Here is a 22,955-nt window from a genome sequence, read left to right as displayed (position 1 = left end):
GTCCCTGGCTGCTGCAGCTTTTTTTTTCCCCCTCTAGGCTAGCACTCTACTACTTGAACCACAGCACCACTTCTGCCTTTTCTATGTAAGTGGCGCTGAAGAATTGAACCCAGGGCTTCATGAATGCGAGGCAAGCACTCTACTACTCGGCCATATTCCCAGCCTCCGTTTCCTTTTTTTTTTTGGTTAATTGGAAATAAGAATTTCACAGACTTTCCTGCTTTGTCTGGCTTCAAACCAGCATACTTAGATTTCAGCCTCCTGAGTACTTAGAATTAGAAGTGCAAGCCACTGTTGCCTGGCTAAAAATGATAAACTTTTATACTTAAACATTGGATTCAACAAAGTAGCCATTTGTAATTGAAAAGGCATATTTAGTGTGTGTGTGTGATTGTAAATTTGATTCATAATTTAAATAGCATGTAACTTTAACATATTTTCTGTGTTGATTAGCCTCATGGATATTTAATTTTTTGGCTATACTTCACTGATATATGACTATACCTAACCAATTTTACTTTTAGTTTAATCTACTGAAAAAAATCTTTTGTTTTCTGAAGTTTTACTTCATAATTGATCAAACATCTGGTATTTTCTTACTATAGCAGAAGTAATTTTTCATAGTGTCAGAGTACCAAATTTTTTAGTAGTTTATGTCTTGTCTCATTTTAATTGCTCAGTTTAAGAATAATTGAATAAATTTGTGCTTTTTGAGCCTTTGTTTTAAAAAGATTTGCTCTATACTAATAGCACATCCATTTGTTATACAGTCTGTTTTGAGCATTACATTTTTCCTTTAACTCTAAATTTCACACTAGTTTTTGAAATGATTTACAGAGGAATTTAACAAAGAAACTGGGCAGGCCCTTGTTGGAATAGAAACATTACCACCAGATTTAAGAGATTTTGTTGAGGAAGACAACCAACGATTCGAAAAAGAATTAGAAGAATGGGATGCACAACTAATGCAGAAAGCTTTGCAGGAAAAGCTTTTAGCAGCTCAGAAATTGAGAGAGTCGGAATCTTCTGTGACAACAGGTTTGCTAATTTCTATTCAGGCATATTTTACTTTTGATACATTAAATTGATTATTATTATGTCATAAACTAAGATAAACTACTTGAAAACACAGAAACATAAAATCTCAACTGTGTTCGAGAACAGAGAAGCCAGTGGAAAGCAATTATAATTTCAGCACTCAAATAACCACAGGTTATAACTTTTGTCACCTCTTTACCAGCTATAATTGAATATTGGTAGGCTTTCTCAAGGAAGTTGTTGTGATTCTTCATACCTGTCTGCTTTGAGTCTTGGGTTCTTCTTGGAAAGAAACAGGAAGAAAAAAACTGAAGTTATCAAGTAGCCTAAGTCTGTCAAAAGAATAAATTCTGTTTACCTCTGGTTTTAGAAAAGGAATACTATTGGTATGTTAATCTGTATTTTGTACAATGCTGAAATAACACCTCCCATATAAGGTATTTTACTTTTTTGAAAATCTTCAGATTAAGATATTCTAAGAAAAATATAGTAGACCTATTGAAGATAGAATTGAATAAAAAGATAAACATTAGAACTGCCATTCTCAAACTGAAAAAATTAAATAATCAAAGTAAACACTTAAAATGAAAATAATACTTGAGAACAATTAAAGTAAATTGTTTTCTAATTGTTTTAAAGATTAATCATCACAGAGTTATAAATATATTTTAGGGCTGCATTTTGCTATCAAAAATACTGTTTTTCTGTAAAAGTTAGGGAAATGATAAGAACTAAATCTTCATTAATATTTTTAATTTATGTCTTTTATGGCTGAGTGGGTTTGTTTATTTGTCTTTGGTAGTAACCTTTTATTTTCCAATATCAGAATGGTATTTTTAAAGGAATTTTATTTTTGTTTGTTTAACTTCATCTTTCATAGGAAATCTCTGTGCAGCATGAGTAGACTTGAGATGTACCATTTTGAACACTGGTAGGATGAGTCCTTTAATAGGAAGTTTCAAATGCTATCATATGTTTTTGTTGACTGATACAGGCAGGACTGCACAGGTCAGTCCATTCTGACTTGTAAACTTCTTTTTATGCAATTTAGTAGTTGAGTCCTTGATTTTTTTTACGTGAACAGACTAATAATTTATAATTTTTAAAGACCATTTTCGTTGGATATCCAACAAAATGTCAGCATAGTGATACTACCGAATTCCAAACTACAGCTGAACACTACCACTGTAATGGCTGGTGAGCCCTACCATTTTGCATGCCTGTGCTTTCTTTCGGCACAACCACATCTGACGTGTAATAGCTGAGACTGTGGGTTCACAGCATGGATGTTAAGAGGTTCCTGACTCAAATATATTCCTTTCATTTTTAAGCCAGATCCATTCCTTTGTGATTTTATTTCATCCTTCATCTTCTGTATATATCCTTCCCAAATCATTCTCTTGAACTAGCTACTTTGTTTTTCTTCTTTAAATGTGCACATGCAGATTTTCTTTTTATTTGTGGGAGCAAAGGGCCACATAATTGCATGCGTCATGGTAGTAGTACTTGAGCACGTAAGCTCTGTGAACTCTCCAATCATTGGTGTAGCTACAACCTTACTCTTGGTGTAATTACATTTCACCATTCTAAAATACACTATTCTGTAAGCCTCCTCATCTTCATCTTGCCTGTTCTTTATTTTAGCATTAATTAATTCATTGTGATATTTAATTACATTTATATACTATAATTTTTCTGCTTTATGTTACTTTTTCTTAACTCTCCTTCTGCCTCTCCCTTTTAAGGGGTTTATAGTGGGTTTCATTATGCTCTTATCAAGTGTATGTATGTATGTGTTTGTCTATGTGTGTGTGTGTACAATATATATGTGTTTGTATGTGTGTGTACAATATATAGATTACTTCTGTAATATTCATCTGTCAACTTTTCCTTTCTTCCCTTTCTCACTGACTTCCTTCCCTAAATGTCATGTCATGTCATATATGTCATATGTCATGTCATGTCATATATACATACTACTATCATTATTCTAGGTCTAGTTTCCATAAATGATGAAAACATACCTTATTTTCCAGAGCTTGACTTAACATTATCTGTGGTTCCATTCATTTCCCTGCAAATGACATCATTTCTTCTTTGTGGTCTGATAATACTCCATTGTATATATGTATCACATTTTCTCTATCCAGTAATTGGTATTGGGCACCTAGGCTGGTTCAGTGTTGTGTCTGTTATAAATAGTGCTGCTAGAAATGAGTGTGCTAATATTGCTCTCAAATTTTGACTTACATTCCTTTTTGTATATGCCCAAGAGTTTGTAACAGGATCTGTATTTAATTTCTTGAGGAATCTCTATACTGATTTCTGCCATTGCTGAACTATTTTACATTCCTTTCAACAGCAGTTATTTGTTTTCTTGATTACAGCTGCCATTCCAATTCAGTGTCTTTTTGATTTGCATTTCCTTTATGGCTAAGGATATTGAGTATTTCTTCATATTTTATTAAGCATCTATATTGGAGAACTATCTGTTCATTTACTCAGACCCAGTAGGGTCTTTGGCTCTTTCATTTTTTTGAGCTCTGTGTATTCTGAGGTAGCAAATTTTTTCTCCTATTTTCTGTGTAGTCCCTTGATTCTGGTAATTATATATTTTGGTATACAAAGCCTTTTTAATTTTATGCACTCTTACCTGTCAGTTTTTTTTGCTCCTACAGGCTTAGCTATTGCAGTCCTATTTAGAAAGTGTTTTCAGTGATGTATTCTCATATTAAGATCTTTGATTGTCTTGAAATGCTTTTAGAACAGAGTGAGAGACACGGATCTAGTTTTAGGTTTTGTATCTAGATATCCAGTTTTCCAACATGTGTTGAAGGTTTAGGCTTGTTCAAGTGCCATAATTATGTGGGCTTACTTCTGAATTTTCTGTTCTACCTTATTTGTCTCTATATTTTTCTGCCATTGCCATAGTGTTTTTGTTACTGTGGCTCTGCAAAATAATTGGAAGTCAAATATTGTGATATATGACATTGAGATTTTGATGAGCATTATAGTGAATCTGTACAATGGTTTCCGTAGCACACAGCCTTTATTACAGTGCTGATTCTGTCAGTTCATCTTCTGATGTCTTTTTTTTTTCTTTAAGGTTTTATAGTTTTCATTATAGAGGTGTTTTATGTTCTTAAGTTTTTTTTTTAATAATTGAAGCTATTGTAAATAGGATAGCATTCCTGATTTCTTTTTTCTGTTCATTCCTTTTAGTTCATATAGGCATATACTGAGTTTTTTATGTTTATTTTGTATTCTGCTACATTGCAGAAGTGTTGATCAGATATAAGAGTTTTGCTTTTTGTTAATTTGAATTTAGGAATTTTTAAGGATAGCATTATATCCTCATCAACTAAGGATAATTTGACTTTCCTATTTGTATGCTTTTTCTTTCTCTCTGTTGCCTTATTGATCTGGCTAGGAATTCCTGCACTGTATTGAGTAAGATTGGACACAGTGTGCAAGCTTCTATTTTTCATTTTAGAACAAATAGTTTCAGTATTCCCCCATTCAGTATAATGTTGGCTGTAGGTTGAACATGATATAACTTGTTATATCGAGTTATGTTCCTTATTTTCCTCATGGCTTTTATTATGATGGGCTGTTGTCAAGGGCTTTCTTGTGCATATGTTGAGTGATTATGTGATTATTTCCTTGATTCTGTTTAGCCCTGTATTGTTGATTTGTATATGTTGAACAATTATTTCATCTTTGGAATGAAACAAATTTGGATTATGGTTTATAATCTCTTTTATGTCTTTCTGAATTCAGCCTCTGAGTATTTTATTGGGTTTTTTTATCAAGCCAATTGGCCTGTATGCATATATATATATTTGTTCTGTTCGGGTAATTCTAGCTTCAGAGAACAAATGCCACAGAATTCTTTCCTTGATTTATAAAATCACCTTGTCTGCTTCTCATTTGGCTTACCAAATTTAGGGTTTAATACAGTTTATTTTTACTGAGTCAAATTAACGTATTCATTTGATAAGAACTACATTCTTGATTTCATTGGTCATGTTGTAAGACTGACATCAATTTTATATAATTAGTATTTCCTACTACATGTTTGCCAAATTGTTCTGTAGTTTTTAGAATCCAGAATTATTAGCCACATGTTTTATTTACTTATCTTTTAATTTTTATTTATTTTGCTGCAACTGGAGTTTTGAACTCAGCCATGTGCTGCTATGTAGGCACTGAGCTTTGCTTTCAGCTTCTCTTTTTGATGGTTATTTGTGAGATGGTTTATAACCTGCCCAGGCACATACCTGGACCACAATCTGCCTGCTCTAGGCTTCCAGTTGTAGCTAAATTAACGTGCACACTTTCCTGTGTCTAGCATGAAAAGGGAGTCTCTTGATTGTTTTTATGGTGTGTGTTTTTTTGTTTTTTGTTTTTTTTTGGCCTTGGCTGTCCTCATACTACATTTTTCCAGTCTCATCCTCCCAATAAGTCACTGGTATCTGGTTCATGTCTTTTAATGTGAAAATAAGGCAGCTGTGAACATGACCAGAGGCAAAGTAACTAAAACATAACAAATAAAAATAATCCAGTTGAAATAAAATTATTACTCAGATTTTCTTCCAGATTGAGTGCTGAAAAAGCAGTGACAATATTATAATGGGGAGGGTATATCCTCTGTGGCAAATGTTTTATTTGATTTAGTGGAAATTGAATGTGCCAGGTGTGTAGATTTGTAGAATTTACTTCAAGATTCATTTCTATTACTATGGTGTCTTTGATTTTTGATTTGGTAAAAAAGGATTTTATCTTCAATTCGTTTCTATTAGTATATTATCTGATTTATTATATTATCTGTCATGCCATGTGAACTTATCTTTTGTTGTATAGGAATTTCTCATATCATAATTAAAGCAGGTCAAAGGTGGCTCACCGTTTAGGAGGCTTGATCTGAGAACTGCAGTTCAAAGCCAGCTTGGGCAGACAAATCTGCGAGGCTCCTCTCTTCAATTAAAAAAAAAAAAAAAAAGGCCAGAAAAGATGTGTCCCAAGTGGCAGAGCACCAGACATAAGTGAAGGAAAACGAAGCAACAGCACAGTCCTGAGTTCAAGCCGTAGTAGTAGCATGCACACACACACACACGCACACACACACACTCACACACTCACTCTCACACACGCATGCACAATATTGAAAAAAGGCTAAATTGCATTAGAAACCCTGTCTCCTATCATTAGTAGAAAAATTTGTTGAAGTCTTCCTGTTTTACTTAATGATATTCAAAATTATTTGTTTAATTAAGTATAATATTTTGAGGAACTCAAAGAGAAACTGTATTTAAGTCTCACAGGTATGCTTTAAGATTTTGAGTTAGCTGGTACAAATAATAGAAGAATATCTTATTCACAAAATTCATCAGCGATTTTCCTTCCCTCCTTACAAGCCTCAATAAAGATGTAATAGTGGAACCAATATAAGTCCTAGTTATACTGACTTAGGTTTCATGTAGGAATATGAATGTACCGTTAGCTTTTGTCTTCTTTTTGTATAGATGATCAATATGTCTGTCAGCCTCAGCTCTCTAGCACTATTCATTACCTAAATGAAGGTGTAATGAGTAATAAGTAGTAAAGTATTGGGTTCATTTCATGTTACCTCCCTAAACCTTAATACTTCTGTGTAGGTTTCTAGCGAATGGTTCTTCACTATGATTTTACACATCAGAATTATACATTAGTTGGATTGTCCTTTGAGTATAAACAACACATCACACCTAAGACTTACTAGAATCAAAATTACAGGAAGATGGATCCAGAATATATATTTGTTTAATTATCTTCAGAAAATTTAGAAGTGTAATTTTGGTTACACTGTTATTTTCTTCCTCCAAAAAGTATTTGAAGTCTTTAGAACTACATATACTGTACTCAGATTTCAAATGAAAGAAATAGAAAGGATGAAAAAGTAATGTACAACTGGTTAAGGTTGACATGAGATGTGTTCCATAAGATTTCATACATTCTGTATATATGTAGGAGGCAGATTGAGATTTGTAGACAGATTATCTACCAGTCTAAAATCAGCTAATGTTCCTGGAAAGCAGAATTCATTCCTAAGTTAAGACCTGGTAGATATTTATTATCCTCAGGTTTCTTAAAAGCAAAGACAGGTTGTTTTCTAGTATAATGATGATAGATGGTATATGTCTCTTTTCAGTCATGAGTTCTTTTTTTTGGAAATTTCAGTCAGACTTTCAGGGTAATTTCCGATTTTCAGTCGGAATTTCAAGGTAATCCTTTGTATGTTTGTAGGAAATCTTAAGAATTTCAAGTATAACCATAGTGTAGTTTACAGTTGATAGGTTTAAGTGCATGGTAAGACTACAGCACTCTATGTTTGACTTTCGTTAAAATACTGAAACACAACCCAGAAATACACATAAGTAAAGCATTCCTCATATCCTTTATTTTCTTACTTCATTATGAAGGTATATCAAATGAGCCAGCTCACAGTACCCTCACAATTCTGGGCCTGCTATAACATAACAATAAGTGAATGAAATGACTATTGTATATAACAGGTAGCATATATGTAGAAATTCTCTCTTGGGTATGTTACTTATTTGAAAATCTCAGTAGTCACTCTTAAAAGCACAGAAATGATTTGAGGGATATGTAAGGAACAGATAATACATGCACACCCATAGAGAACTATCAATCATGGTGAAATGAGTATCTGCAGTAGATTGTATCTGTAGGTAGAGAATTGCGTTGGCTTTCCTTCACTGTGACAAAAGACCTAAGATAAAGCAACTTAAAGAGAAAAAGTTTAGTCTCATAGTGTCAGAGGTTTCAGCCCATAGTTCACTGGCCCTTTGCCTTTAGCATTGGTGGTGAGGTGGAACATCATGGTAGAGGGCATTATGTTGTGGAGTGAAATTGCTCACCTCACTGTGACTAGGAAACAGAGAGGGGAAGGGGCTAAGGTCCTTCAGCAGTATGCACTCTGATCTGCTTCCTCCAACTAAGCTCTACATCCTAAACTTTATACTACTTTCCAATAATACCATCAGACAGTGACCAGCTTATAATACATGTGCTTCAGGGGAAATTTAACATCTAAACCATGTTAGGAAACAAGGAAGATTCTCAGGAAGAAAACCTCCCGAAAAAACTTTCAAGAGTAATCATCACTGTCTTCTTAGTGACAATATATTAAGCTGAAAGCAATTAATATAGAGAGCCAGAAGATTCATAATGCAGCATGGTCTCCATTTATTAAACTCCTAGCAATTACACAGGGCAGCGGGCATGACAATTTTATAGGGTTACAGGTAAAAGCTAAGTGTTTTGTCCTACTGCTGTTATTAACAATGATAAATTACCTACATGTGATGGTGAGATTTAGTTGCATGAATCTTTTGTACAGAACTTCTTGGTTAAAAGAAATGATGTATATTGATAAGAAAAATATTTCAAGTTAAAAAATAACATGTAAATTGTTTAAACGTAGGTTAGACAGGTAATATAACAAAGATAATACAAAAATGTTAACAGTGCTTTTATCTGAGTAGTAGAAAGAGCTTTGGGTTTTTTCATCTTGATTTACAGATTAGTTCAAGTACATGTATGTTTACTATTTTTAGTTGATAAAATGAATGCAGAAGTCTCCTTTTTTATGAGGATCATCTGTTATCATCTGATTCTCTTGTTAATTTCCTGTGATGAATTGTTTATAATGCTACATCTAATTACGATTTTTCTTAGGTGTAGGAATTTTTCTTTAATCATGACCTGCCTAGTAGAGTATCTTTCATCTTGAAAAGGTCACTATTCATTGCTTCTCTTAAAATCAATCTCTTACCCAAAAGTCTTTGTAAATCCCTTTTACATCACCTGCATCTGTTCAGACTACCAAATTTATCATATCCCTCTTTATTTTTTACATACCTTTTGGCTTGATGGCCATTACACTCACTGATAACAGAAAGATGATGAATATTTTATGTGTCCAACAGTGATTTTCCTCATGCTGTTCCTTCTTTGTGGAATCTTCTGCTTTTTCATCCAAAGTAATCTTTGCTGCAAATCTTCAAGACTCAACTTGAACACCATATCAAACCCAGTGTGTGTTTTCAGCCCATAGTTCTTCTGTAGAACCATAGGCATACTTACTGCAGTTAACACATAGTATAATAATAGAGTACCTATGTTTTTTATTTTACTGTGAATTCTTTAAGATGAACAAATATTTAAATATGCAACACAGTACTGAAATTGTCACAGGTTCAGCACATACTGGAAATGTAACATGAGTTGCTTATTCTAATTTCCCAAAATTCTGAGTCCTTGTAAGCTTGTATTCTATGTCTATAGCACCAATCCAATAACTTCTCAGGGAGCATTAAGTGCAGGGAATAATCTAGAAAAAGTACCTTTCTGTGAGATAGAGGCAAAACCAGTTGTGATCACTTGTTTGTTGTTGTTGTTTTGTTTTGTATTTAAACCTCTACATGGAAGAAAACTTTTTGCCCTAATGTCTCGTAGTGGGTTTGACTGTGTTAATAAGAATTCCTAAAGACTTATTTTGTGTAAACTCAGTTTTAGTGACTTAGATGAATGTTTGGCTAGATTGATTTTTTGACTCTCATTACATTAGGCTCATATCCTACTCTTAGTCTTTGCCCTTGACTATATGGTGAAAAGAGTGGCAAATACAATTAAAGGCTTCATCAAGAAGTTTCTGACAAGCCCTCGACATGTTGGCTTTAGCCACCTGCATAAAACCTTCAGAGGCAGTTGCAGTGCAAAACTAGAAGCAGCCTAAAGTTATCTTCATCTTATCTGTCATCTAAGGGCATTTAAGGATATATTGAAGTCAGTCAAACATCAGGAAATACCCATGTATGACACTAAATTTTAACTTCCTGCTCCTTGTTATATACATGTTTAAATTTTTTTCCTTTTTTTTTAATTGTCAAATTGATGTACAGAGAGGTCACAGTTTTATACATTAGGCTTTGGGTACATTTCATGTACTGTTTGTTACCTCCTCCCTCATCCCCCCCCCCTTCCCCATGAGTTGTTCAGTTAGTTTACACCAAATGGTTTTCCAAGTATTGCTTTTGGAGTCATTTGTCTCTTGATTTTGATATTCCCTTTCACCTAATACCAGTATATACAGTATCCAGTGTATTCAGATGAGATACAGTAATAGTACAAGTACAACCACAGGAAGGGATACAAGAGGATCATCAACAAAAGAAGCTACAGTTTCACAGGGATGTTGAAAGTAATTACAACAATGATATAACACTCATTTCCATAACATGGAGTTCTTGAGTTTTTCTTACAGTAATTTTTATCTCTATCATCCTCATTACTCATGCCAAAACCTTTGTCCCAATTTCATGTACAGCCTTCCAAAGCTTTTTGGCTTTTGAGGCAGGGTCTCACAGAGTGTTCCAGACTGACCTGCAATTCACAACTCTCCTGCCTCTGCTTCCCACATGCTTGCTATGCAGGTAGACATCTCTATGCCTGGTTTTGGTCTCTAAACCTCTGTGTCCAAAGTAAATCTTGAATCTAACTGCTTCTTTTGACCACTGTTGGTGTCTGTTATCCAAAAGTACAGTTATTTCTTTTTGGATTGCTCTGACATACTTAGTACCTTTGCTGACCCGAAATTATTATCTTGACTCTAATCTTTTCTTCAGAATACAACTAGAATTACATTCTTTTTCCTGTGCTAATTATTAAGTACAAGGACTTGCACATGCTAGGCTAGTATTCTACCACTAAATCTCCCGCACCCCCCTTGGGCTCCCAAGAAATTTTTGTTTTTAATTTGCCATTGTATTTAAAATATCAAGTGTTTCCTATTTCTCTCAAAACTTTTACATAACTTAAGAGCTACCTCATCATCTTGTAATATATTTCTCATACTGTTGCCCAGCCGCATTGTTACTTGGATTCGGCTCATGCACTGTGGGTCCTTGTTTTTTCTAGCTGGTGAAACAACACATTTAGATGAAAACAGGGCTGGGGATATAGCCTAGTGGCAAGAGTGCCTGCCTCATATACACGAGGCCCTAGGTTCGATTCCCCAGCACCACATATACAGAAAACGGCCAGAGGCGGCGCTGTGGCTCAAGTGGCGGAGTGCTGGCCTTGAGCGGGAAGAAGCCAGGGACAGTGCTCGGGCCCTGAGTCCAAGGCCCAGGACTGGCCAAAAAAAAAAAAAAAAAAATAGATGAAAACAGCTCATTCAGCTAAATGAGTTGTCCCTTATCACACTGACTAAATTGCCAACAGCACACTGCCTTCAGTATCTTCATAGAATGAACTATTAGGATGTTGTCATAATGTATATCTGTGGTTGTTTGATTAATTATTTTGTCCATAGTTGACTTTATGGGGAAACAAGACTAGACACCTGGAGTTGTAGTACCTGGCATATGTTTAGGTGCTTAATTAAAATCTGTTGGCTAAATGAATGACCACCCAGCCATGTATATTAAAATTACAGGACTTGTTTTTGAATACTTATTTCACCATGGATATTTTTAAGTTTAGTAGAATGTTAGTGAGGTTGACAGCAGCCCTGCTGTATCTCAGTAGGTAGTTGAACAAAGACTTAATCATTTCCAGGAACATGGTGGAATTTTACCTCTTTATTCTTCATATTCATTCATTAATTGAGGTGAGAATTGATTTGTTCCATTAAGTTATTATGTTCCTGTTTTGGGCAAGGCATTGAAAATTTAGCAATGCAAAAGAATACTCATGAGATTCTTACAGTCTTATAGGGGCTTAAAACAGATGTAATAGTAATTAGGTTATCATTGTAGTAAGTGGTGTTTAAAAGGAAAACAGGGTACTGAAGAGCAGTGATTCCCAGTCTTTTAGTGGATACTTGACTGTGCTGAAGACACTGACTCTCATACCATGGGAGACAGGAACAGAAATACTGGCATCTAGGAAGTAGATGTTAGTTTCATAGGATAGCCCTGCCTAATATTGAATTATCTGAAGCAAAATCTCAGTAAAGCCAAGGCTGAGGAACCTTGCTGGAGTAGAAATGTTGTTTAAGGACAAGGCTGAGTGAAAACATCTGAATACAGCAGAAGAGTAGGTGAGCAGAGGGTGAGCAGAGGAAAGAGTACATAGGAAATTTGGAAGGTTGGAAGGTAAATTCACCTTCATTGTACTTGAATAAATGGAGAAAAGTCTAAAGTGTGAACCACTTTGAACAAAGGACACAAAGTGACTTGAAAGGAAAGGCAAAATCCCACTGATAAAAAGCTTTGTGAGTAATGTGTAGATCCTGAGGTTGTCTGTGACATACTCATGTTGTTGGGTCTATTGTTTTGGAGCTCAAAACATAGATAAGAGACATCTGTTACATGATCCTTACATAGATGGTATTACTATACCATTAATATACACTGGTCCTAGTTTGCCAACTCTAGATTGCTTCTTCTCAGACAGTACTCTCCTACTAAAGGCAAATTTGGAAAAGATAGATGGTTGGTTTCATTCAGGATTAGGATTTTGTCAAGTAGGTGTGAACAGGATATTCTGCTCTTGTCCATATCAAATTCTGATCTTGGCAAAATGTTGGTGGTTTTCTAAAATGAGATTTTGGTACTTTTCTATTCTAGAAAAGTTTTAATATAAGTTACCATAAATGAGTGCTTCCTTTGATAATTGTTTGAATGCTCTTGGTTCTTTTCGTTGTTGTTGTTACTTATGTTTTGTTTGTAAATTTCAGGGGGCAAGTGTTATATTTTGAAGGATGTATTTTATTGTAAGCAGAATACTAAAATTGGTTATTGTATTACTGCAGATTAGAAATAAATAACAGACTCATTTTAGTACAAACCCTATGATTTATATTAGATATACAATTGATTCTTTTCTCATGAAGCACAAGCAGGAGAACCAGAATATCTAGAACAGCCATCAAGAAGTGATTTCTCAAAGCACATGAAAGAAGAGACTATTCGAATAATTGCCAAGGCATCACATGAGCATGAAGATAAAAGTCCTGAAACAGTTTTGCAGTCGGTAAGAACCTTTCTTTTGGCTCTCTGAACATAGCCATGTTGGTGACAGTTTCTTCAGTGTGATGGAGAGCAACCTGTCTGGGAGTTAGGAGAGACGGGCCTATAATGGCTCTGTCATAAATATAATCATCATGGCAACTCACATAAGCTCTGGGCTGCACATTTCTCAGCATTTATTTTTAAAGATATTTTTCTCACATTTTAATCTTCCTGTTAGAGAACTATGGAGAATCCTAATTGTAAATGAAATAACCCATTTGACTAGAAACTTAAAAAAAGAGAGAAGTATGTATGTTTATTACTGCTTTTTTCCTGCCCATCACCCCTCTTACCAGTATTGTGATTTCATTGGAACAGTTGAGAATTAAAGATATAATTTTCATTTCATGACATATGTTTGACCATAATAGTGTCAGATACTCCTTGCTGGAGCATTGATAGAAGGCTAAAAGATAATCGCACAAACCAGTTTGCGTATAGCTTGTTTTAACATTTAAAAAATTCATTATTGTCTTATTTTGTAGTTTTGTCTTGCTATAAGACTAAATGAGGACAGTGGTATTTTACCAGTGCTTATGACTTTGAGAGATGCTATTTCAAGAATTTGGTATTGCAAAATCCCTGTTTCTGTAGTTATTTATCATTTATTTTACTTCAGTAGTAAGAATAAACAGTTCTAACCAGATTTTATGGTAATTCCTGTTAGTGTTTGGAAATTCTCTTCTGAGGGAACCAAAGATAGAAGGATATAACATAGTTTTACAACACTTAATATTCTGCCTAGCAAGTGAGTTCTCAGGAGTAACACTGCAGGGAGACTTTAATATTAAAGACCATATTAACTAAAAGGTCAAATAAATAGAGTGTTTTGGTAATCATGTTTTGTTAATTATATTTCCTTACCTTTATTTCCACTTTGTAAGCTGGAAAATATGTTAACATCATCTTACCATTAAATAAGATTTTTCTTACGATTCCAAAATTTGCAAATGCATTGGAGACTGTAAGTGAATTTAAGATGAACATCTGCTAACTCTAAAGTTTTTCTTGGAAAATACTTGCTCAGTGGGTTTGAGAATCATGCCTCTTGGTGGATGGGAAAAGAAAACATAGGAAATAAAAACATGGGAGTAGTATTTTTCCCTATTTTAAAATTAATTCGTGGGGCCTATAGTAACTAGAACTTTTGTTTGTTAGATTCTGATTATGGTTAATTAGTGTCAGCTTTTCTCCTGATGTTTTAAAACCCAAAGTAACTAGTTTAATGGGTGTGTGTATGTTTAGGTGTGTGAGTGTGTTTGGCTCATTGTAAGTAATTTAGGTTCACAAAAATAAGCAATTAAATTTTGACGATTTATAATAGTTATTATCTTGTAAACTAGCAACTTGCTGCCACTTCTCTACTTAGAAAAGCGCAGTTGAAGGAATTGAAGAATATAATAGAGAAATAGATAGGGAAATGATAGGGAAATAACTATATTGTCTTCTAAAATAGCATCCATAGCTAACCTTATTGTTTCTTATAAGATAGCAAGTTTAAATTTGCTGTCTTTGCCTAGTAAAATACCCTGTGGTCCTAGGTCTCATTGGTGCTTAACAGCCTGGTCACATTCTTATGTTGTTGTTGTTTTTTCATTGAATTTTAATACATAATAAAAGCTAAATTAAGTCTTCAGTGTTTAGGATAAGGTATTGCTGAGATTTTTATGTTTTACTGGTAACACAGCCTTAAATGATCATTTAATTTCTCTTGTCTCAGTAATGGAGCTAAACATAGGACTAAGAAGTAATTTTTCAATAAAGTGGCTGATATGGCTTATTATAGGCTTGGTTTCTATCTGTTATGTTAATCCTAGACATTTCACAAATATGCAGTATTTTTTCCAACTTTAAAATACAAGAATAGTTTGTAAATCCTACAGTGACGGAAACCATAGACAGCCTTCACATGTTTATGCAACTTTGTATTTTATAATAATATCTTTAATATTATTTTGACTGCTTTAGGATATTAACAAAATGCAGAGAATTGGACTCTGAGAAAGAATCCTCAATGGTCCCATTTAGTGCTCAGCATTCATTCCTGTCAATATGTTGTGGTTTTTTTCCCCACCTTGTAAACATATTTTTTAGATATATTGTTACAGTTGAGGTACTGTTGCATATAAAAAATTCTGCTGAGTGCTGTTTTAGTGAATAATAGTTGTTTACTTAAGCATTATTCTGTTATATATCCCACATTTTCATTTTACTTTATTATAAATAGGCTGCTGTATTTCTGATGCTTTCCTTAGAATAGATTCCCATAGTTCAGTTGTATTAAGAGTGGCACAGTAAGGTGGCCAAAGGCATTATAGTTCTGTAACTTTATAACTACTTTCCTTATGAGAACTTTTTTTTTTTTTTGTCAGTCGCGGGGCTTGAACTCAGGGCCGTACTGCTCTTGAGCTCTTTTTGCTCAAGGCTAGCACTCTACCACTTTGAGCCACAGCTCCACTTTTGAGTTTTTGAGTGGTTAATTAAAGAGATAAAAATCTCATGGGGATTTTTCTGCTTGGACTAGCTTTGAACCACAATCCTCCCTCCTGAGTAGCTAGGATTACAGGTGTGAGCTACCAGCACCTGACTCTGAGAACACTTTTTTTTTTAATTGTATAGTTAGTGGAATTTAGAAAATTTGTAAAACTCTTTTTTACCTTACTGAGAAACTTAAAAAAAACAAAACAAAACTGTTCTCAAGCTTAGCCTTTCTTAATCTGTTCATGTAAGGATGGAAAATAATAGAAAAATATGAACATTCATCCTTTTTTTAGTGAATCCTTGTGAAAAATTACATCTTAATGTATCTAAATTGTTAGTGAACTTATTACTCCTTACTGTATCAAATTTGTTACCCTATATATTAAATTTCAATTGTAGGACCATAGAAAATAGTCTCCAAGTGTTTAATAGCTTGATATAGCTGGTGTCTTCCTTTCCTCAACTTGTATCGATAGATTCATCAACATTAATGATGTTGGAACTCTTCAACAGCAACTACTTAGGTTTATTCCACATTTCTCATGATGTTTCCACTGTTTCTCCCAGGTCATATGTATTTTTTTTGCTACTTTTTTATTGTAAAGACTATGTATAGAGGGGCTATAGTCACATACTTAAGGTAGTAAATACATATATATTTCTTGTACTTGTTACCCCTTCCTCATTTTCTACCTCCTTTCCTCCCCCCAGTCCTCCAACCTATCCCCCTTTGCTTGCATTTTTATAAGTATTCTCAGTTATCTTTGTTCCAGTTGTATTTGCTTTAGTTTCCATTTTCTGTTCTTAGGATTGTAATAGTTTAGATTTGTTTTATAGTTAGAAATTTATCACCACAATTCCAGTAAGATTTCTTAATTTACTTTTATATATATATATTTATTATCAAACTGAATTACAGAGAGGTTACAGTTTCATACATTAGGCATTGGATACATTTCTTGTGCTGTTTGTTACCTCGTCCCTCATTCCCCCTCCCCCTCCCCCTTCCCCCCATGAGTTGTTCAGTTGTTCAGTTCATTTTCACCAAACTGTAAGTATTGCTTTTGTGGTTGTTTGTCTTTTTTTATCCTGTGTCTCTCGATTTTGGTATTCCCTTCCAATTTCCTAGTTCTAATACCAGTATACCCGGTTTACAATATACTCAGATAAGATACAGAGATAGTGTAGTACAACCACAGGAAGGTGATACAGTAATATCATCAATAATAGAGGCTACAGTTACATATAGCACATTGAAAGTAGTTACAACTGTGATATAACAATCGTTTCCATAACATGGAGTTCATTTCACTTAGCATTATCTTATGTGTTCATAAGGGTATAACTATTAATTAGTACAGGTTTAGGCAAGTCACAGCAGAGATCACAGGAGCTTAATTTACTTCTTATCATTCATTTTTTTTCCCAGTCCTGGGACTTGAACTCAGGGCCTGAGCTCTGTCCCTGGCTTCTTTTTGCTCAAAGCTAGCACTCTACCACTTGAGCCACAGCACCATTTTCAGCTTTTTCTATATATGTGGTGCTGAGGAATCAAACCCCAGGCTTCATGTATACGAAGCAAGCACTCTACCACTAGGCCATATTCCCAGCTCCTCATTCCCTTTTATGAATGGAGAACAGTTCCCCTCTTACATGTTAGAAGAACCAATTTACAATCTATAGTATGACCACATACTTATAGAATCTGATAGTAATATTAATCAGCACTATGTAAATATAACTAATTTAGAATACTATAAGGAGGGCCCCACAAGTAAGAACACTATTTTTAAAAGCATTACAAAAACATTTTTTAAAAGAGACAACAGTTCTTTTAAAGAAGAGGCATTACTGGTCTTGGCCATTAATTTTATTTACTTAACATGATTGAACTTTCTTTTTTTTTTTTTTTTTCTTTTTTTTTTTTTGGCCAGTCCTGGGCCTTGGACTCAGGGCCTGAGCACTGTCCCTGGCTTCTTCCCGCTCAAGGCTAGAACTCTGCCACTTGAGCCACAGTGCCGCTTCTGGCCGTTTTCTGTATATGTGGTGCTGGGGAATCGATCCTAGGGCCTCGGGTATACCGAGGCAGGCACTCTTGCCACTAGGCTATATCCCCAGCCCCATGATTGAACTTTCTGAATGTATGCCTCTGGAAATTCAAAACATCTCTAAAGTTTACCTATATTCCAAATGTAAATACATATTTCCTTAGTTGTTATAAAATTTCATTGTTTTGCATCAGAATTAATATTTATCATTGTGGAGCCCTGTACAAATTAGAATGAGTTAAGCAAGATGATTCTAAGCCCCGTGTGTACTTTTGACACTGGCCTTAGGGCTTCTGAATTCATTGGATGCTTAAGTTGTAAATACAATGTACTGGAATCTTGTAGGCTTTATAGAGTGAATTAACCACATAGAGTATGGATATCAACTGGATGGAAACACAACTGATTACTAGAAAAGATGCTAGAAAGTAAGTCCTATTGAGGAAATTCTCCACAATCTTGATGAGATTGTGGAAGGTATAGTATTATTTGTATTAAAAAATCAAGACAAGCTTTTTGGTGTTACTGGAATTTTGTTTTGTTTTGTTTTGAAATAAAACCCCAGCTGTGTAAGTAGAAGGAAATTCAACTTCAGTATTTATTTTAAATAGAGCATAGGATGCTTTGAAGGAAAACCCTTAAACAGTAGTTCTAAGTATTCAGGATATAAAGAAAAAATGTGTAGATTTTGTATTATTTTGGTTAATAAATTTTCTTCCAGTGTCCAGTTTGATTGGGGTAGTTTAAGTTTATACTTAGCAAATGAAGGAATTATTTTAAAAAATTGAGACTCCATGCACTTAAAGCTGATGCCTTCATTGTTCTATTTTCTAATGTTCATACCAATGATTTTCTTCTACAGAAACCTGAAACTACCACAAGTGAACCACCTTCTAACCAGCGAGTTGTAGAGGTGGCGATTCCTCATGTAGGCAAATTTATGATTGAATCAAAGGAGGGGGGGTATGATGATGAGGTACTTTATTTTATCACTCTGCACCATCCTTATTGTTTGTTGCTTGATACAGCACTTTAGGCATGCCTACACCCCTCACATTTATGTTTTGCTGCATAACATACCACTTTTCCACCCTTGATGTAACATTCCTTTACCAATTACTAACACAACTTTGAATTTAAATGAAAAAGTAAAAAACTATAGAATATACTTAGGTAATATTTTAAATTCCTATAGTTAATTCTTTTATGCAAAAATAGGATCAGTTTACTCTTAGGTTGATAGATATACAGCAGAATATTTTGCATTTAAAAATATTTTCCTGTTTTATTTAAATACGTTGCTTGTACTTTGCTGACTGTTATTGACCAAATAGTCCTAAAGCATGATTACAAGATGCACACATGTTATTTTTGCTGCTACGGTCTCTGTGGTCACAACTGGCATTTCTCCACATGTACCTAGTGGTACATTACACACTGTGGTGCCTCTGTCTTAATTCTTCTCTATATTATTGTCCTCTACTTAGTTTTTCATGTACTCTGGAGATATGCTAGTTTCTCACAAGATTCTTCAGAATCCAGATGAAATGATATGTTTTCTTGGTCCATCAGATTATTTTTCACTCATTTTATACCTTTCTCTCGAGCGTTTCCTGATGATTTGCTTTTGTGTGTTTGAGAGAGGGCTAGTAAAGCATTTTTTGCACAGTAACAGCAGAGAAGGAATTTCCTCTAGGACAATTGGGTGATTTGATGAGGTCTGTCCTTAGTTAACGTTTGTGAGAAATTTTATATATATATATGCATATATACACATGTACATATATATACACATATACACATATATATAACATATGTGTGTTTTTCTAAATAACTTTCCACCAAAACTTAATTATGTAAGACTATTATGTAAAAGTAAATCACCAAAGTCAGAAATATCACAAAATCATGAATATTGCTTTGCATTGTAAGACAACATGGCTATTCAAAGAAAAAGCAGGTTTAAAATAGGAACTTACCAGAATATTTTCTTATTTAGATTTTAGGTCTGTTACAAGTATCACTGTACAGTCCAGACAAAAAGTATGAATAATAAATGCATTAAGTCGGAAGTAGTGACTAGAATCTTTTGATTGACACATGGTACTTTCAGAGTACATTATTTCATTTTGCAGATAGTTTAAAATACAAACCATTCTGAAAACATACTGAAACTGCTTAGCTACTTAGTACTTAATGTTTTTGTTACTCTAATTCACTACTTTCTTGCAGTTCTGGTTCTCAAAACTTATGGAAACCAGCAAGCTTTTAATAATAAAAATTATTTGTTGGACATCAATTGCTTGCTTTAGGACAAGCCTTCTGGCATTTTAAATAGAACTGTAATTAATCATTTAACACTGTTTTTGTATAAACTCTTTGGTTATTGGCTGAGTTGTGTTTGTTGTCATCGTCTTCATTTATTAGAGTGACAGTTTACCAATGCATGTGTGTTGAAACTTTTAAAACTAAGTCATAGGTACAAGACAGGTGTACTTTATAGATGTACATTATAGATGTACTTTATAGTTTTGCAGGGGTTCCTAACCAAGGAACTGAAGTGAGATTAAAATTCACCTCTTTCTGAGCTCACCAAGCCTTTAGGCTTTTGAACTGATGAAAAAATAGTTTTGTTCCTCCCCCCTTTCCCCCACAAATAAGGTCTCTCAGAGGGCAGAGATTGTTCTGGTTTGTCTAGAAGGGAATGCCTTTTAAAAAATGCTACAGTTCAGAGAAGATGCCTTTTGGCAGTTTTCACAAAGGCACTGTTTGAGTCACCTGTACCTTGTATAGATGATTCTGGAAGATGCTTACTTGCACATCAGATAACATTTGCTATTTAATAAAGGCTGCATTAGATTTGTAAGTTGTGGAAACCAATGTTGTTTTAACTTGCATGGAAAGATACTGTTTTGATTTTAAATTCTTTTATGTTAACCATTCAAAACTTCTTACTTTAAATTCCTGTGGCAGATCATGATGACACCGAATATGCAAGGTATTATCATGGCCATAGGTAAATCCAGGAATGTGTATGACAGGTGTGGTCCTGAAGCAGGGTTCTTTAAGGTACTATTAACATTTTCATTTTATTGTCTTTATTTGAAATGTCAATGTCTTTTTTGATAAAATGAAATTTATAACATTTTTGTATTATCTTTAAGTACTTGTACAAAGGACTTGCTATTTATGAACAAAGCAGTTTATGAATACATCTTGACCAGTGCCACTCCATTCAGCATGCTCACCCATCTCTCCCCTATCCACTATTTCCCTCGCTCTTGCTAATTTTGTAGGATATATACATTGAATTATTCACTGCATTCTTCTCTTCATTTGTCTACTCCTTACCCTTCACCCCACCCCACCACTTTCAAGTATTTGTTTTCCAGTGTCTTTTTTTTTTTAAGCTTTGACTTTGCCTTTCTAAGGAATAACACCTTAGATTTATTTCCAGTGTTATTTCTCTTTTCCTCTTTTAGCCATGGTCACCTAATGTTCTGGCTATTTTGTATATGCATAATCTAGAGCACTTTTTTCTTTGAATCTAGATAATTTAAGAAATGACTTTATCTAAGTTGCTATAATAACATTGTGCCTCTGATTCATTACCACAAATTTGAATTGATATTTACAATTGAAAGAAGTAACGGTATTGAGGAACAGTTATAGAAACAACTGTGATCATAGCTATTGCTTACATTGTATAACAGCAAACTGATTTATTCATTTTATTTCTGAAATAACTTGTTCATATTTTTTTTTTCTGGCAAAAAGCTAAGGAACAACTCTCAGGCCTCAGACCCACACAAAAAACAAAGCTACTTTATGGAAGGATGGGGGACCCAACTATACAAAATGTAAGAAGCTTAAACTTAACTGAATCCTTGTCAGGTTCTTTGACCCATTAAAGATTTCTTTCAACTCAAGTGACTTTATAATCTCAAGCTGTTATGAGTTGGATAAATGGACACTTGAATTCAAACCCTTTTGTGCTGTTAGCATACAAATTGGCACATAATGAGCTTTTTTTTTTTTTTTTTTTTGGCCAATCTTGGGGCGTGAACTCAGGGCCTGGGCACTGTCCTTGAGCTTCTTCTTCTTTTTTTTTCTTCAAATTTTTATTATCAAACTGATGTACAGAGAGGTTACAGTTTCATACATTAGGCATTGGATACATTTCTTGTACTGTTTGTTACCTTGTCCCTCATACCCCCCTTCCTCCTCCCCTGTTCCCTCCCCCCTCCCCCCCCCCAGGTGTTCAGTTCACTTACACCAAACAGTTTTGCAAGTATTGCTTTTGCAGTTGTTTGTCTTTTTTTTACCCTGTGAATCTCAATTTTGGTATTCCCTTTCTATTTCCTAGTTCCAATACCAGTATACATGGTTTCCAATATACTCAGATATGATTACAGAGATAGTGTAGGTACAACCACAGGAAGGTGATACAAAAACATCATCAATAATAGAAGCTACAGATACACATGAGACATTGAAAGTAGTTAACTGTGATATAACAATTGTTTCCATAACATGGAGTTCATTTCACTTAGCATCATCTTATGTGTTCATAAGGGTATAGCTATTGGGCCTTGTGATGCTCTGCTATGACTTGCCTAAACCTGTACTAATTATTCCCAATAAGGGAGACCATAGAGTCCATGTTTCTTTGGGTCCGGCTCACTTCACTTAGTATATTTTTTTCCAAGTCCTTCCATTTCCTTACAAATGGGACACCTTGAGCTTCTTTTGCTGGTACTGGGACTTGAACTCACAGCCTGACATTGTTGCTTAGCTTCTCTGCTCAAGACTTGTGACATACCACTTGAGACACATTTCTATTTCAAGCTTCTTGCTGTTTAATTGGACATAAGAACCTCTCAGAGTTGTCTACCCATGCTGCCTGCAAATCTGATCTTCAGATCTCGGTGTTCTGAGTAGCTAGGATTACAAATGTGTGCTACTGGCACAGGACTTAAGTACCATGAAGGTTTTCTCACATTATTTAGATTTGCCCAACATACTCAACCTTTTCTACTTATTCATGTTGTGTTTTAAAGTAAGTTTTATGTTTTTTTCTTTATTCAATTTTATTGTCAAGGTGATATACAAAGGGGTTACAGTTACATATGTAATTTAGTGTGAGTACATTCTTATAAAACTTGTTACCTCTTCCCTCATTTGTCTCCCATTTTCCTTCCTTCCCAACCCCCCAGAAGTTGTACAGTTAATTTCCACCATATGGTCTTGTGACTGTCACTGTTGCATTAAAAAACCTAGAAATACCTCTTGATCTCCTATACGTTTT

At 34.4% G+C, this 22,955-nt stretch overlaps 1 protein-coding gene across 6 annotated transcripts in view; it reads left to right on the top strand.

Moving 5' to 3' along the window:
* Positions 1-22,955, top strand: part of Usp25 (ubiquitin specific peptidase 25) — a 111,278-nt gene that overhangs the window by 75,237 nt on the left and 13,086 nt on the right. For 2 of the 6 annotated variants that reach the window (XM_048346401.1, XM_048346400.1), the window contains 4 exons: positions 838-1,038; positions 12,941-13,080; positions 18,510-18,623; positions 20,621-20,716. In XM_048346401.1, coding sequence (XP_048202358.1) covers positions 838-1,038; positions 12,941-13,080; positions 18,510-18,623; positions 20,621-20,716 — 551 coding nt within the window. The remainder of the gene's footprint in view (positions 1-837; positions 1,039-12,940; positions 13,081-18,509; positions 18,624-20,620; positions 20,717-22,955) is intronic. The other 4 variants (XM_048346405.1, XM_048346404.1, XM_048346402.1 and 1 more) reach the window with 3 other exon arrangements.

The sequence above is a fragment of the Perognathus longimembris genome, chromosome 5, assembly GCF_023159225.1.
Source record: "Perognathus longimembris pacificus isolate PPM17 chromosome 5, ASM2315922v1, whole genome shotgun sequence".
In the NCBI taxonomy this organism is placed as follows: Eukaryota; Metazoa; Chordata; class Mammalia; order Rodentia; family Heteromyidae; genus Perognathus; species Perognathus longimembris.
Note: the sequence above shows the minus strand (reverse complement) of the source record. Positions and strands in the feature narration are given on the sequence as shown.